Raw genomic sequence first — 17192 nt, 5'->3', positions numbered from 1 at the left:
CACAGAATGAAAAATGTCTGTATGCACATTTTCCTCATTAATGATTTCTTTCTCTTTTTTTCTTGATTTTTAAGACATCGAATTTGAAGACAGGGGTCTTTGAAATTAATTTGAGAACAGGCCATGTGTTTCAAATGTGATGAAAAATAAAAACATGTTAAATTGAATGTGCAGGATTTCAAATTTGGGGTCCCCATCTAGTTTGAAATGTGGGCCAGGGGTTGTGAGGTTGGACCAGAATGTGTGTTTTTTTTATTGCCTCTGTAAAAGCTCAATAAAAGAAGCGTCACATATTCATTTTTTCTTTCAGATCTTAAAAACAGAATCAAAACACTTTCACGCAGAAAGAATCGAAATTTGGATTTCCACTTCCCAGTTTCATTGTTTTGTGAGTATTAAATATCATACATTCAATGCATAGTTTGTATAGCTGCTGTGTGCTATCTGATATTTTGCATTTCCAGTATTTTAAACTGTTCGGGGCGGAAAATAGGTCCAATTTCTTCATTTCTAACGAAACTTCTTTGAAATATTTCTATATTCATTCACGTGTTTCTACTGCTGGTTATTGCCTTTGTGTTTTTTCCCTTCTTGTTTTCGTTTCTGGGATTTAATACCACATTCATTGCCTATAATCATATTGCAAATTACCTTATACAAAGTGGCATTTCTTTGTTCTTATTTTTAATCTTTTAAATAAGCGTATCTTAATCTTCATTAAATCACACTATGTCCGTCCATCACAAACTCGAGTGTTACATGAAGTGAAGTCTCATGTGGGGAAGCACCACAAGAGCGACGAGAAGACAAACTGCCCTTTTTGCAATTTAGTTTAAGGTCAATAATTGTAAACGTTCACTCCACTGGAAATATGTATATGTACTTTTGTTCGCATATTTATACAACATGTATTGTCCATATAGTAGTGTGTTGTGGATGCATTAGATTCCCTCACTGTCACGTATCTATTTCGGTGTGTGCGCGCATTTTTTCTGAATTGATGCAAGACTGTATGAGTGCGCGCTTTTTACGCATGAATTAAGCAGAAGGGCTGCACTTGCCAGGAAGTCGTGTGTTTTTTTCACTAAATGGGGAGCTGCAGTTAACATCTAGTTCCAGCAATGGCTTGCGTCTACTCTTCTATGTTATATTTGAAAGCCTCTATGAGCCCCTCCATTGAATGGATGAAACCAGATACGCTGCATATACCTCCTATTACAAAGATGGCGACATCAAAGAAAACTTGGTGCCATAGCAGCTTTCTCCATAAAAGCTTGAGGTGGAAGAGACTAGGAAGCAGAAAGCATAGGCCTGCGCCCGTCAGGCTGCCAGTGAGGCCCATGAGGAGGGCGAAATGTGGCACATAAATCGCCATGAGCAAGGTGAACACAACAAGGATACATCGGAGAGTCAGTCCCCAGGATTTCAGGCGTCCATCGCCACCGTAGCAGTCTGGAAAGACTGCACGTCCCCCGTCCTGGAAAAAGCTTTTCTCCAATACCTCAACGGCGGCGAAAAACGGCAGCGGATACGACAACAAAGCTTTGGCCACTAAGAAGAGGTTGACGACGGCTCGGATGCCGGGGGGCAGGTTGTCTGTGATGACCTCCTTGGTTGCGTCAGCCCAGGTCAAGTAGGCCACCAGGGCGAACAGGCCTTTGAGGATGCAGGCAGCAATGTGAGTCCAGTTCATCATGCAGTGGAACTCGCTGGGTTTCTGCATGTTCCCCTCTAGAGACGGCAGGAAGATCTGCGAGGTGTAGCTGAACACGATAATCCCAATGGAGATGGGGAATTTCTTGACATCGATGTAAAACTTGACCTTGTCCCAGGCCCAGTCCCTCGCTCTGGAGAGGCAGTACGCTATCACTAGGACGTTGATGACAAAGTGGGCCATCGTGCACAGCAAGCTGAACTTGGAGACGGCTTTCAGGTTCTTGAGGAAGGCGCAGGGGAGGAGAGCGACGGTGGCGATGATGGCCCACGACTTCTGGGAAATTGGCATGTTGGGGAAGCTGTTGTACATTAGATTACCACTGACCACCACATACAGGATGCAAGTCATCACAAGCTCTATGATTTGGGCTACATTCACGATGTGGCCACCTAAAGACGGGAACCTGGGCGCGCAGCAGGCGTTGGCAATGTCCACATAGGAGTCCCTCACACGGACCAGCTGCCCGTCTTCGTCCTCCTCGTACAGGCAGGAAATGAGGATTTTCCCCGTGTAACAGCACACCACGGCAGCGAAAATAATGAGAAAGAGTCCGAGGTATCCTCCATGCAGAATGGCATAGGGCAACCCAAGAACGAACATCCCCTATAGACACACAAAAAAGAAAGAAAACATTGTGAATGTTAAACTGATAAATCATGATTATTATTATTATTATTATTAGGAATTAACAATTAACACATAATTATTTATTTTAATTGATGTTTAATCCCCCCCCCCCCCCCCCCCCAAATGAACCAGATCCTATTTTAATGTGGGTTGGTCGAGCCTGACTCCTCCATGGATGTCATTCCCCGTTTTCATGTTGTGGGTTTTCCACTTTGCTTTGAGCTCATCCGCCCGCCTCTGACGTCACAACGAGCTGGAGGAGACACTCTGACGTCACGATGACTGCCGTGACCACAGCCTTTATAAGGCACGAGAGGATTGAGTCTAGGGATTATTTGTCGCATAGCCTACACACATCCAGACTCCCCCTCTGGAGTAAATGCTCGCACTTTAAATGATGCTCTCTCTTATAACACGCAGCTATCAACGCGCTTTGGGCAAAAATAGTGGCGCGAGCACATGGGCCTCTGTGCGTAATTGGATAACTTATGTGCAGTATTATAAAAATAAAAACATCAATGTCCTTTATGTTATTCATTTCTGTCTGTGAATGCAAGTTCCAAAACAATCATAAAAAATGGACAAACGTGACTGATTAGACTAAAAATCTATCTCCATACATTTTAGCCCACTTCCCTACATAGCTTCTGTGTTATCGCTGCAATTAGTTTAGGTGCCTTTAGCCCTTAAATACCCCCAAAAATCTATATCAACCTATATATCCAAAATACCATTTAAATCTATATAAAATCTGTCTATAAATAAATGTGACTTGACTACAATACTTCCAAAATCTAAAAGATGATGTTTCCCTCACAGATTGATGTATTCATTGCCCTGCGGAATATCAGGTGAGCTGTTATCAGTGGCGTGCATCAGCATCACTATACAGACAAAGAATGTGTGTGTAGAGGGGAGGGGGGGGGGGGGGCTACACAGGACATCAAATACCTCCCTTTTTTCCAGCGCATCGTAACACCTTGACTGTTCTTAAAACCTGTGTATTGTTCCAAAAACAAGCCCTGATACTGTTACTATCAGACAAAAAAGCTGTTCAAGAAATCTTTTGAGCAACTTTGTCAAGTTGAAAAATATGCTAAGGGACAGAGCCTGCTGACTTTTGTCCTCTGTATTTTAATGAACCCTTAATGCGGGCTCAGGTGTGCGTTTATCTCGAATTTCACAGCTGTTTCGGAGGCGGCTCAGCCAATTAGAGCCGGTACTGCCCGTTTTATAATCCGCGAAGTGCGTCTTTACCTGGATTGCGTTCGTGACGTTCCAGCCCGCCTCCCAAGCGGTGATTTTTGGTCTGACTTCACTCAACTCGTTCGTCGACCCTCCGTCCTTTGAGGCTGAGGGTGATGGACCGGTGCCGTCTCTCTGGTAGTGGCTGTCCCCGTCCAGCGTCCCTCCGTCTCCGCTCGCCTCTCCTCCCATTTCATCCGTTGTCAAAATGTCCATCTGCATGCCTTGTCGGTGGTCGTAGTCCAGGTCATCGCAGGCTGCGAAGCCCAGACCCTCCTCGTCGGTGGCGGCCTGGAACCCCATCCTGGCGAACATCCCGCTCACCTTCGCCTGGGATTTGTTGGATACAGCGGTGGCTGCATTTGACAGTTTATTAGAAAGCTTGCCTCTGATTAACGTCGCCATTTTTCCTCTCCTGACTCTCAGCGGTCTGCAGTTTAATTAGTGTTTTTTTTTCTCCTCCAAGTGAGTAAAAAATGTGAGGCTACTTTGGGTTGCAGCTCTTGATTCTCTGCATTAGATAAAGCCACGAGGAAGGGAAAAAAGCGCAAGTTGAGTTTAAAGACACCGACGGCTTTCAGTTGCTATCTCCACTTCTTAATCAGTGTGCGCCTGCTGCTCTTGATTATCCCCAGGTTCATGTCACCTTCAGACGTCGCTGCTCCGTTTCTGCATCTTGGCACTGCGCTCTGATGCTCGACGAGTAGCGCACCTTTTCAGTCTTGGAGAGGCAGTTCAGCGGTGTGCGCAAAAGCTTTACGCACGAAAAAAGGCGAGCCACAGGTTTCTTTAGGGCCTATAATATCGCTTTCTTTCGGGCTACAAGGTGGCAGGCAGCCTTTTGCATGAGTTGGTTGTCGGTTTTCAGGTGCCTTTACTGATGCCAATGCGGTACCGTGGAGCCTGGGGGGGAGGCAGGGAGGAGACACGTGTCCTCATCAGCCTGCCAATGCAAAGCACGTCTCCAGCCCTCCTAGTGCCCCACCAGGAGAAAACGGGAGAGATTTGCTGCATTTCTAGGGGAGGTGCTTGCAGTACCCCAACCATCCCTTCCCCAACCCATAATCTATAATACCTCATCCTCACGTCCAATGACATTCCGGGGGCCTCAAATCTTGCATAACTTTATGTGTATAAAAGGAGGTTGAAATAGTCGAAAACACAAACTCTATGGACCAGAATATGTAACATACAACATTTTTGTAATTTAAGAAAATCTAATTGACCGCCTTCTATTTATTTTGAACCAGAAGAGGACATGGAGCATCGTTTTAGTAGTTGTTTCTGGGATTATCGGGTTTAAAAACGTGCTGGGTTTGTTATTGATGAGAAAAACTGATTGGTAAATTTTGTTTTTGGCTAAAAGAAAAGAAAAAATGTTAAGATGTAGAACTGGAGACTGCGCGTATTTTAATTCAACTTTTGCAACATGCATCCTCTAAAAAATATAATTTAAACGGAAAAGTGTGATTTTCATTCATTGCACTGGCTTTATTTTCAGGCTGAAGTCTTCATTCCGGTCGCTTATTCATTCATTCATTCATTCATTCATGCATTCAGTGACTTTGTGTCTGAGAAGAGGATGTGACAGTCTGAGACATGGCGGTGGTCTCATAGAGGCAGCCTGCTACGAGATTTGTTAATGAAAAAATACGCAAGCCAGAAATGTTGAGGATGTGGACAGCACATCAAATTATAGCTTGATTTGGTCTTAAGTTTTTATTTTTTGAAATTCTTATTTTTTGTTTTGAAATTTTTATTCTTAAGAAGCTTGTTTTCTAATCAAACCTTCACTATGTTGGTGTTATAAAGTCAACTTTGCTCCTGTACCTGGTTCAAACATCATCTCAAGCTTCTACTTTTTTTTTCTTTACAACATTTTATTTCGTCTCTAAAAAAAATGCAATTAAATGTTTAATTGCATTTAAATGTTTTTTCCCCATTAATGTAACCTAAGTGATGATAGTAACCGAGGCCCGTGGTGCTGTAAACAGTTTGTTGACATTGCCTTGTCACTTGTACTTTGTGTCCACCATGTTGAAGGTTTCCTCAGGCTGCATATCATAGTTCATCACTCCGATACAAAGCCGCGGCCTCGCTCTGTATACTCTAAAATAGCCTGAAACACACAGACTACTGAAACACGTTGTGATGCTGTTTACATGCAGGATATTTACTCTGCACTTGAGAAAAAATATCACGACCTATTAAAATCTCTGAACCTGTTACGCTGTAATCTGATAAGACCAGTGATGCCGGAAGAGTCCATTCTCATCTCCAAATGATGATCATGATCATGAACGCGAAGAAAAGTCAGTCATGATTTTTTTTGCTCAGGGCATCACACAGATTAGTCTGAGAGGCCTGCAATGAATGTGTGCCAGCGACTCAAAGGAGCATTACATGACTTTAGGTGGCTACAACTTAAAATGTACAGTCATCATTTTAATAATATTTTGGAAGATTATTAATTAACCCTTTTGGTGCGAATTAAAATTGGAAAATGAGGGATGATCCATTCAAACTTCAATGCGAACAAAATATATAATGTTTGCTTTCTTGTTCGTTATTTAAAATAATATAATATAAATGATTTTGTTGCTAAAATGCAGGATAAAATTAAGCTGCACCACATGGTTTCACACACAGGTTCAGATAGAGAGGACAGGCCGAGCTGCTGTGAATCACTGTTAAACCTCAAGACGCATTTTAAACAACAGCGTTTGAATCATAAAATATGAGGCAAATAAAGACGCGCTCCTGCTGCATGCGGGTTTTGCATATGTTTGTGTGTGTGTGTGTTTCCTCTTGGTTGTAATTTTCAGCTGTGGGAACGAAAATGGCTGCTTTATCCTGTCTGAGTGAAAGAGTTAATGACAGAGGCTGTTATCAGCGGACTGCAGCCCTCCTCTGATCTGCGCTCTGAGCTGTCTGATGGAGTGTGCTGCAAGATGAAAAGAGCAGCCCTGACACCACCAGCCAGCAGGTTACAGAGACTGGACACCTTTTTACGACCTGCTGTACTCATCATCATAATAATACATATGATAATGTATACAATATTTTTATTTAGCTTTTCGTTATTGTGTAGGTATTTGATTGTGTAGGTTAAATGACATGATGGAGGACAAAGTATTTCTTGTCACAGCGTGTAAAAAGCAGGTTTGTGTCCTTATTATAGTTTTAAAAAGTGTCTCATCCTAATATGATCCACAAGTTTGGAGGTTTCAGACGATCCTCAAACACAAAGGTGACAATAAGATCATCATAAGTTCTTTTGAGGCCTTTTTGTAAGTAATTTAGCACATTTGATCACAGTTTATACTTCCGCGCACGCTGTGTCTGATGTGAGAGAGCAGGTTATCCTTCATCTGCAATGAGAAGGAAAGTGATTTTCTCAGTTTATCACCCATCCCTAGAGTCATTGGAGGGGGGTCAGGGTGCCACGTCCCAGGAGGATCCACATCTCTGTCGATACAGATATGGGCAATCAAAGCTCTTTATCTGCGTCCGAGTTTGCGCTGCTTTGTGCTCCGGCCGCATGTTTCACCAAACAAAAGACGATATCCACCGGTGAGGCTTTTCTTTTTTTGTGATAGAAAGCTAAATCCAAAACGGCATTGTAATCTCACTGTGTCCTCATTCATTTACTCCAGTGTACCCCCCCCCCCTCCCCCTCCAATCCCACCCTCCCTCCCTCCTCATGCACTCTCGCGCGCACGCACATTTTCCTCTCCCCCTCCCTCCCTCAGTATTTCACCCCCGGCTCGCCTTTTTCACATTACACACATGGGTGAGCTGGCACAAGGTTCTCCTCCTTCATGTATAACTCCCCCCACCTCCCCACCTCCCTCCTGCCGCCGACGTCAACCCAACCCCCCATCTTTTCCTCGAATCAAAAATAAAAACCTATTTTTTTTGGTGCAGATTTTTCCTAAATGACTTTATGATAAGTAATAATAGAAGTGAACGAACTAGCACTGCAGCTTTTTGTTGGTACAAATATATGGAAAAGCATATTTCAGAAAATACGTGATCCAGAGGCCCTTTGCTTTTATTTTCTACTGTAAGCCAAAGATTTCTATCTGGGGTTTGTTTCCATGGCATTGACAGCAATCAAGTAGGTCTACAATAGCCTGTGCCTTTCATTGTGGGCTATCATTACCTCATCCATTAAATGGTTTGTGTGTGTGTGTGTGTGTGTGTGAGTGTGTGTGTGTGTGTGTGTGTGTGTGTGTGTGTGTGTGTGTGTGTGTGTGTGTGAGAGAGAGAGAGAGAGAGAGACAGAGAGAGAGACAGAGAGAGAGGAGTGTGTTACATGAATTGTTTGACGCACGACCCAAATTGAACCAAGAGAGGTTTTTTTTAGGGAGAGAAAAGGGTGAGATGTAGAAATAATTTTCTGTTAAGAATAGAACAAGATTTACAGATCTATCAGGAAGGTGAAGCATTCATTCTGTGCTGCATTCCCTATAATTTAACCCATGATTGGCTGACTGCTGGCTGAAAATACCACCCACACACTTCTCAATTAATAATGGACAGTGAAAAGGCAGTCTGGGCTCTCTGGGGACTGTATAGAGCCCACATCAGGCTAATCAGAGGACCTCAGACTCCATTAATATTTGCATCACAATCATATAGCACGCTGTTTGTGTTATTGACTGGATATTATGAGTCTGCGCTCAACACTTTTGTGCAAATCGTTTTGAAAGAGAAACACTTCAATGCCAGTGCATGAGGTGGTCGAGATTTCAGCACCACGGACAGCGTTTGGGTGTTTCTATCCGGCCTCTTAAAAAGGGAAAATTCATCAATTCAATACTTTATTACAGAGATTTTCACAGATTAACGTCACTACGTGCAAAGTAGTAGAAAGAGAAAGAGGGGTTTTGATATCATGCGATGAAACATTTTGTAGTAGTGAATGGCGGTTTGGGCTCATAGACATGTTGAGATATTTGATAAAAAAGGTTACAGTGAGTTGAGCTGAATTTAAATATTAGACTAGTTGAATGTGCCCCACCATGGGTTCAATGCGGCTGAAGGATTTATGTCCAGGTGATGTTGTATTTGCTGTATTATTACCTTAATTTCTCCACTTGCGGTTCAGTTTAAAGATGAGCTGCTTTAAAGTAAAATATTAAAACGTATTATAGAAATAATCCCAGTAATAAGGTGGCTTTCATGTAAATCATGAGATTTACCTACACACAGTTGCGTTTTGAGACTAAATAAGAATAACACCAACTAACTCATCCAACAGTCTAGTCAAGTGCAAGTCCAGACGCATTTCTGGGGGGGGGGGGGGGCTCATCAAATTGGGGGCTATACATTCGTGTTATTTTGCTACATCACTCCTTGTAGAGGTTAGAACATCTTCACCCTGTCCCATACAAAACAGTGTTTATACCAGATCAGACACAGACACATCTGAGTGTTAAAGTTGTACAAACACGTGGTAAGAGATACTGGACACAAAGACTGCATGCAAATACATCATCATCATCATCATCATCTTCTCTGTTTTCACTCTCCTCAATATGGAGCTTTAACCGCGCCATCAGGCAATCACAGCCGCCGCCCACATCAGGAGAGAGAAATCCAGGTGGCAGTGGCAGACCACTAAGAGCCTTTTCATTACTCTTAATGTGCCTGTTTAATGGCTTATTATGGGCTCCCGAGAGACTTCCTCGGAAAGGGGTTTGCATTAGTCCTGCATGATGGCTTCTGCCTGAGCAAAGAACACAACAGTGACAAACAGCAATCCGAAAATCTATCTATCTATCTATCTATTCTATCTATTCGATCTAATCATCTATGCATGCAAGTTAATTAACAATCCTAACTAGGTCTATTTATGTATCTCTCCACTTGGGAAAGGAAAATTTAATCTCTCAAATGATTTCAATCAACCTAAAAAAAATTCTATCTATAGGTGAGTTTGTTCCTTTCTGCCTCCGTGTGTGTTTGATAGAAAACGCTCCCCAGACGCCGTTTTGTTGTTAACCCACGGTGACTCTGTTCTCTCCATCAAACCTTTGACGTCCTCCTTCCTGGCGCGGGTCGGGTTCACCCTCCTGCTGCGACACATTAACATTGTAATTGCCTTTTTTTGAGCACAATAAACTGAGCCAGTCCACGGGGACCTGCGGGGCCCGGAGGCTGGCACAAAGCTATGCCATCGATTTTTCACACATACACATACAGAGAGAGAAAAAAAAACCTGTACATGCATGTTTTTCTTTTCCCTTTTTTTCCCCCCATGTTGAAATTCTGCAGATGATGTAGGGTATCTGATGTACATCTGACAATTGCCTTCAGGCTGGGAGGGGGAGGGGGCAAAAATATGAAATAACAGACCTAATTAATAATACTAATAGTCTAAAAGTGACTTAAAACATTATTGTGATTATTTGTTAATATTTTCTTGGACATATTTTGTTAGTCAAGCAAGGAGCATGTTTATTGATATAGCTGATATAGCTTTTTATTGATCAGGACTTCAGGTGATGGAAAATCATTAATGTGACACCTATCCCTTCTACAGTGACAACTCCTTCCATTATGTGATTGTCTGTGTGCATATTCACAAGTGCATGTTTAATAGATAATGTGTGCTAACCAGGGTGTGTGTGTGTGTGTGTGTGTGTGTGTGTGTGTGTGTGTGTCTGTGTCTGTGTCTGTGTCTGTGTCTGTGTCTGTGTCTGTGTGTGTGTGTGTGTGTGTGTGTGTGTGTGTGTGTGTGTGTGTGTGTGTGTGTGTGTGTGTGTGTGTGGTCTTGTCACCCAGAGCCAAGTCAATAAACAAGCAGAGCTCAGTGACCGGTTAACCAACGTGTAATAGTTTTGTTCTCATTAAACTTTTATGTCACGAGAGCAGCAACATCTCACAGGGATTCCCATGCTTGAATCAGACTGCACTTTGACTGAGAGAGCTGAAAGGTTCACATTGTTTCGTGCTGCTGCTCTCCGCAGTCAAAACTACACACAGTAACTGGCAGTCTGCCACCAGTTCAATAAGCCTGATGAGGCACAGATTTCTTTAAACTTGAATTTTAGTCTTAGCCTCATGCATAAACGAAAAAAAACAATTCAACCAAAAAACAGGACTCAAGTAAAACAATGGTTACGGCGTCCCTGTATACATATGTATTAAAACATAGCAGATCAGATATAAACATAAAGACAGAGTTCTTCATTATATTAACTTTGATTTCTGCTATCCAGGCCAAGGTACAGTTTGCTTTTGACGACTTCCAGATATTTCTTTAATTTAAAACTTGTTCTAAATGTTGATTTGACATTACCATACCTATTCATGGTCCCAATGGAGATTCTGATTGACACAGTTTGGAAATACATAGGATTAATACAGCAAATCATATGTCATAAAGATTTGAAACCAGGTTATTAGGGGCTTTAGTTAAGTTAAACATCAAACTCTATATTGATGATACACTTCATTACTGAGTGTACTTCACTTCATTACACCCTGTATGTAAAAATGTACTTAAGTTTTCATTTGTCTGTCATGACAAACAGACAGGATTTAGGATAAGCTCAACTTGAAGATTGTTATAAAATGGACAATATTATAAAAGGTATTTTACAAACTGTCACTGACACTATTAATGAAAAACTATTAATCAAAAACACTGATGAACAAATATATTTCAATGTTTTTATCTTCCTTCATTTAAAGGTGTCAAAGTGGTCAAAGTTCCAAATCTTGAGGTTAACGCTAATGCTTCCTGGAAGTCAAAGGTCGGAGCTTCAACCTGCTCTGAATGTTTAATCTAAGGTGACTTTTTCTACCTTGATGAGGGACATCGGCTCATCGTGTGTGTGCCCATGAGCTGTCTGTTCTGTAGCCTTGGTTGCTAAGGTTTGTCCATGCGTTGTTTGCATTGTTCACGCTCATATATTGGATCGAATTCATGCTCGAACATGTACCAATGTGTTTGAGAAGTTTATATTGAAAGTAAAAAATTAGAAAGAAAAGTGAAATCTTACTAATAATGTTTGTTGCTGCCAATAGTTATCTGAGAGGTGGTTTCCAGGGGCTTATCTATCAAAAGAGAGGGGGTCCTTAAAGAGACAGGAGCTAAAACGGCCTGATAAGAGACAGAGGCTGAACTGAGGGGCTGCATTAGGAGTCAGTATAAGACAAGTAAGTAGTTTTGTGAACTCTAAATAATGCAAAGATATTTCAGTAGAGCCCCAGAATATAAATAAAGACCTGGAAATGTGCACAATATGTCCCTTTTTAAATGATAGCTATATGTGTTTTTTGTTTTTTGCTGTTTGTTGTTTCCTCAATTATGAATAAAAAGTATTCACTCAGAGATGAATGCCACAGCACCTGGCAATGCAAGACTGGTTCACAAGTAATACTACTCATAATAATTTGCTGCTATTAGTGTTATTGAAGTATTAAATTAGGTGTCAAAATCACTTTAGGATGTGACAGGGGACAAAACATTTGATTGTATATTGATTACAACAATCAATAAAGCAAATACATTTTTCAAGATATTTTTCATTATCCATCTAATATGTTGTCTTCTTGAGCTGCATGCATTCAATATTCAACGTTCACATTTCTAAAAACACATTTCATTATTATTGTATTTTGCTTAACAAGTGTTTCTTGCAGGAGCATGAATTGTTTCCTTTTTTTTATATTGGCTGCTGCATCAAAAGATGAGATGAAACGAATATATCCTGGCAATACAGGGAATCCCTTCTTCAAATTAGCATTGATGCTTTGTTTATTATAACGCATCCCTGTGTTTTTATTAGTATAACCCATCTATTTCCTCTCCCCATCCAGCCTGAATGATTCATTGAAATGCACATCTTGTTTGCAATTGACTACATTCACAACCTGCTGAAAGCTTTTTGTTCTGTCCCTGTGATGTCGGCAGGCCTTCAAACAGCTTTGATTTAATTGAAAGTCGCAGCGCTCATGGAGAGTGCTCGAAGCTTAATAAAGGCAACCGCTGGCCATGTTGCATACAGGTTTATGAATAAAAACCATGTATGCTTTTGAAAATGGGTTTTTCTCTCCTTGTCCCCCCATCCCCCACAGTCGTACTGTGCAGCCACTCTGGGCTGTCATTAACTGCTATTGTCAGTGGCACAATCAAGAGCAGGGGGAAAAAACTCCAGCACTTATCATGAGCTCAACCACAAGACCCCCCCCCCCCACACACACACACACACACAAACACACACACACAGGAACACACAAAAAATGCACAACACGCACCAGGAGAATGGATGTTACTATTGATTTCTGGGCTGATGTGCGAGACGTTGCACAAATACAGAAGGCTGGCTACAAAAGGTGTTTTTGTCTTTCAAGAGCTATAATCGTTCTGCAACACCAGTCCAATGACTGCCTCTGTATTTAGACAGCAGGTCAATACAGCTATGGAACAGACAGAAATGTTGTGTTGCTCCAATCTTTAGTTTGATCCGAACCACTCCTGCCTGCAAGACTCCTTTTAGAGCCCAAAGTGGCTTTGAAAGCACATAAAGAGACCAGACACTGAGTGTACAAGATATTTCGAGGAGAGCAATGAAATTAAATGGTTGTTTTTAATCAGTGTTCATTTTAACTCTTTGAAATCTACTTTCCTGCTTTAGTAGCTTTGAAGCATAAGTCAAGAGATGTTATGTATTTGTTTTAAATGATTAATAATAAAACCAGTATTGCCTGTGCAAGCAAAGTTTGATGTAGTTTATGACCAGGGGTTAAAAATTAAGCCATCTGCAGTTCCTCAAATGGCCACTTGAGGCTGGCTCCAAAACTTCCACTCAAAAATTCAAGATGGCGACGGCCAAAATGCAAAGTCAAGGCAAGGATTCCACAAACCAATGAGTGATCTCACAGTAGCCATGTACATTATTTTTTAGTCTATGGCCACAGCATCTTTCCTTTCCACCATCCTTTCTTCTGCTTTTCTGTAGTTCTCTTATTTCAAGTTCATCCTTCCTTTACTCTCCCTTTCCCCTTCTTTCCTTCTCTCCTCCCCTCTTACCATCATCCTCCCTCTCCTCTTTCCTGATGATGTTGAAACTAAAACTGTATTCTTATACACACAGTTTTGACAGCCCAGGGAAATACACTAAATAGTAGTGACTAAATGAGCAACAAAGTTATAAAATAGCATCTTTATTTATTGAGGATTTAAATTTAATACACAAAAACTCGGTCAGTGTAATTTAATGAGATTTGACCGACAGTGAGAAAACAACCCACCAACAGTCAACAGATTATGGTTCAGATATTACAATTTCAGATGTGAGCCCCGAAAAAAAAAAAAAAGAAATATAGAAATTGCTCATGTGAAATAACCAGAACTCATTTGTCAAAAAAGTTTTCTTGTAGGACCCAAGTGCTCATTAGTAAGAAGCTGACTGAGATGTCCTACACACTTGAGCTTCTGGTATCCTCTTGGAAGCATCTTTCATTCACTTCATTGACAGACCGGAGGTTAATCCAGCCTGTTGTTTTCTGCCTGAGTTGTGCCACAGTGAGCCATTTCCCCAGAGGGTAACTGCAGTAACACGTCTCATACAAACCTGTCAATAAACTCAACTTCAACACTTCTCTCACTTCTCTCAGCAGCGGCCCTCAGGCTCTCTCTCTCCCCCCCTATGTGTCTACAATCCAGCACTGATTGCTTTCTGATCTCCTGCTTGTACTGTTTAAGCACAACACTGGGAAACACATGCACAGCTGCAGAGGGCGTGCAGGCCAGACAGGGACCACACACACATACACACATTTTTAGAGATTCAGATGATTTTCTACATCGCAGAACAGTCCGTTAAATGTCAAGTGAGTTTTTTTATTATGGCAATATGCAAACTAATGATATATTTTAATATTTTGTATCATATTCACATACTGCAGCCATTATCTGTTGAAATTAACAATGAAATGACCATCATGAAAACATTAGACAATATATATATAGAAATGGTTGATGTTGGTGATTAGTATACATTATTAGCTCAAAATAACTCCAACCTGTGATATGTAAAGTAGGATGTGTCCTTTTCCATGCTTCATTCTCTTCATCTTTGGAGTTTGACAGAAGCACACGTCAGGTCCTGTCAGCAGCCTCCCTGCTATGTGACCACAGGCTGATGTTTTGGTCTCCAGCGTGCACAGCTAACAGAGCTGCATTTACCCACATTTCCCCTTAATGTGTTATTTGAGGAAACAGGGTTAGATTTAATTATCCTGTGAGTGCTGTGGAAGCGTTCTTGACAAAACCTGAAACTCCATGCTTTCTGGTTTAACAAATTTCAGTCAAGTCCTGGCAACCATTTACCAAAGCAAAGTGAAATTCTCTCATTCATTTCCTCCCTAAATGCATTCAGTGCACACTAGTATGGTACTGTATGAAAAACAACCTGCGGGGAAGGAGGATATCTGTCTTAGTATAGGTGAACACAAGTTTCCTGCAAACACATTAAAACATCAACAAGAAACAATTACAAAACAATCTTCTGTTAATTAAGCATGTAAATGTAACTAAATTCATCCCATTTATCTGAAATGTTTTATATTTGAAAGTGTTACATGCTGAAATGAAATGAAACCAGTGGCTGTCTAGAATGAAGGAAATTGATCTTAAAACTTAGGATATAGTTTGGAAAATGATCAGTTGTAACATCAAGTGTACACAAGTTGCAGTTTTTCTGATGTGGTCCTTTAATATCAAAAGAACACAAAACAGGAACTTGTCATCACACACTCTTCATAAATGTGCGCTAACAAGGGTCTATTTCTAAAAACTCTTTATATTGGCCTACAATCCTTTCATCACTGCAATGAAGAAGAACCTGACGCTACCTCGTCCAAACTCCATAGTGTGATTTTGGATTATATTAAGACATGATCTCCTGGCGGCTAATTGTTTATGTCTATGACATTCAAATTACTTTCACTGTATACCATCAGAGTTTCTTTGGTTGTATTTCTAAATCTTGTTTAAATTGCCCAGATGAGACTGTGTATTTAAATGTTGTGTAACATTTCAGGAAAAATGGATCACAAAAAATGGTGTATATAACAATAAAAACAAAAGTATATGAGGTTGCCAACCTTGAAGATGGAGGCGCATTGGAGAGTCTTTTCAATTATTAAACACAAGGTGAATTTACAGTATAAGCAGTATTATTGTTATGGCAGTGTTAGATATGTCACTGCATTTACACTTTGACATATTTGAAGACCTTGCCTTTTCTTGGTTTTGTCAGTGTCTGAGGAACACATGTCAAATGTTCAATCCCTTTTATTTGTGTTGCACTCATTAAATCAACTGTTTGTAATATTTCTGTTACATTACATGGCCGTCAGTTCCGCTGATGTTTGACATTCCTATAAAAACACGTAAATATTCCTCTGGTCATATCATTTGCAACAGAAGTGAAGCGATCAGATCACACCGCTCCCTAATTCATTCTTGAATGTAGCTTATCACGTTCCCGCCATGATCTGAAATGTTTCTCACTCTAAGGTGGACAAGATAGTATCTCTATTGTGTGCCTCTGTTTAGTTGAGATAAACAGCAAACAATATTAAACACATCTCTCCCTGCATAGTCCATCTCTGCCGCCTTATTGCATTTCAATCTTGCAGCTCTCTGTAGTCTTCTGTAATGTGCCCCCCACCCCTGACCCCACCCCTCTTAGTTTGTGCATCCCAATGAAGGTTATGGTCTCAGATGGATTAGGAGCAATTTCAGTTTGCCCCTGTTGTTAAGTGGCCTCCCCTTCCTTTTACTAGTTTTGTTTCTCTCTGTCAGGTGTTGTCACTTTTACAGCTGCGACAATTAGTCAATTCATCAGTGACTATTTTAAGATTTCTTCAGTGCTTTTTCGAGGTCGATAAGACACAAGGGGAGAGAAAGAGATGGGTATGTATGACATGTAATATATGTCTCTGGCTGCACATAAACCAGGGACACGTGTGTGACATGTGCAGTAACCATTCAGCTACTGTGGTGCTACCATCAGCAATTTTTATTGATCATCAGTTGGTCGCTTGAGTGCTTACAGGTTCTGAAATGTGTCTTATGTGTAAAGTGAGTCTCTTTGGATTTTGGACTGGAGGGACAAAAATCACCTTGGGCTCTAGGTGATGGGTATTTATCTCCTTGTTCGGTTTGTTCTATAGACCAAATGATTGAAAATGAATCAGTAGATTGATTGATGAATGAGAATAAGGAAATTTGTAGGAACCCTAGTCACTATCATCTGCAGTCATCAAAGGAACAGTTTTTCATTTTAGGAAATATGCTTTAAGGGTACCACTCACATTTCTCAGTTACTGACAGTGGCCGGTTAGCCTAGCTTAGCATAAAGACTTGAAACAGGGGGAAATAGGCTCTGTGCAAGGTAACAAAATCAACCTACCAGCAACTGTAAAACGTTTTAACGTTTGTACAAAAACATACAAGGAAAAACAAGACGTTGTTATTTTATGAGGAGTTACATTTTACATTTTAATTAGTGAGCTGTATGGGTGCTGGTGGGTAGATTTTGTCACATCTGGATGGACCCATGCTAGCTGTTTCCAG

General features: G+C 40.9%; 1 protein-coding gene across 1 annotated transcript; it reads right to left on the bottom strand.

Moving 5' to 3' along the window:
• Positions 1-1132: 1132 nt before the first annotated feature.
• slc32a1 (solute carrier family 32 member 1) lies at positions 1133-3994 on the bottom strand. The gene is made up of 2 exons (XM_053316342.1): positions 3602-3994; positions 1133-2320 (listed from the first exon to the last, which is right to left on the bottom strand). Exons 1-2 carry the CDS (start codon positions 3992-3994, stop codon positions 1133-1135), a joined length of 1581 nt encoding a protein of 526 aa, XP_053172317.1.
• Between the last annotated feature and the right edge of the window lie 13198 nt (positions 3995-17192).

The sequence above is a fragment of the Scomber japonicus genome, chromosome 3, assembly GCF_027409825.1.
Source record: "Scomber japonicus isolate fScoJap1 chromosome 3, fScoJap1.pri, whole genome shotgun sequence".
Classification (NCBI taxonomy): Eukaryota; Metazoa; Chordata; class Actinopteri; order Scombriformes; family Scombridae; genus Scomber; species Scomber japonicus.
This window is presented reverse-complemented; position numbering and strand designations above follow the sequence as displayed.

What these genes read in the sequence shown, in the direction of transcription:
- slc32a1 (XM_053316342.1), bottom strand. Translation starts at nt 3,994, where the DNA reads ATGGCGACGTTAATCAGAGGCAAGCTTTCTAATAAACTGTCAAATGCA. An exon ending in ACGTCACGAACGCAATCCAG is followed by an intron (nt 2,321 to 3,601) that starts GTAAAGACGCAC and finishes GTGTGTCTATAG; the next exon opens with GGGATGTTCGTTCTTGGGTT.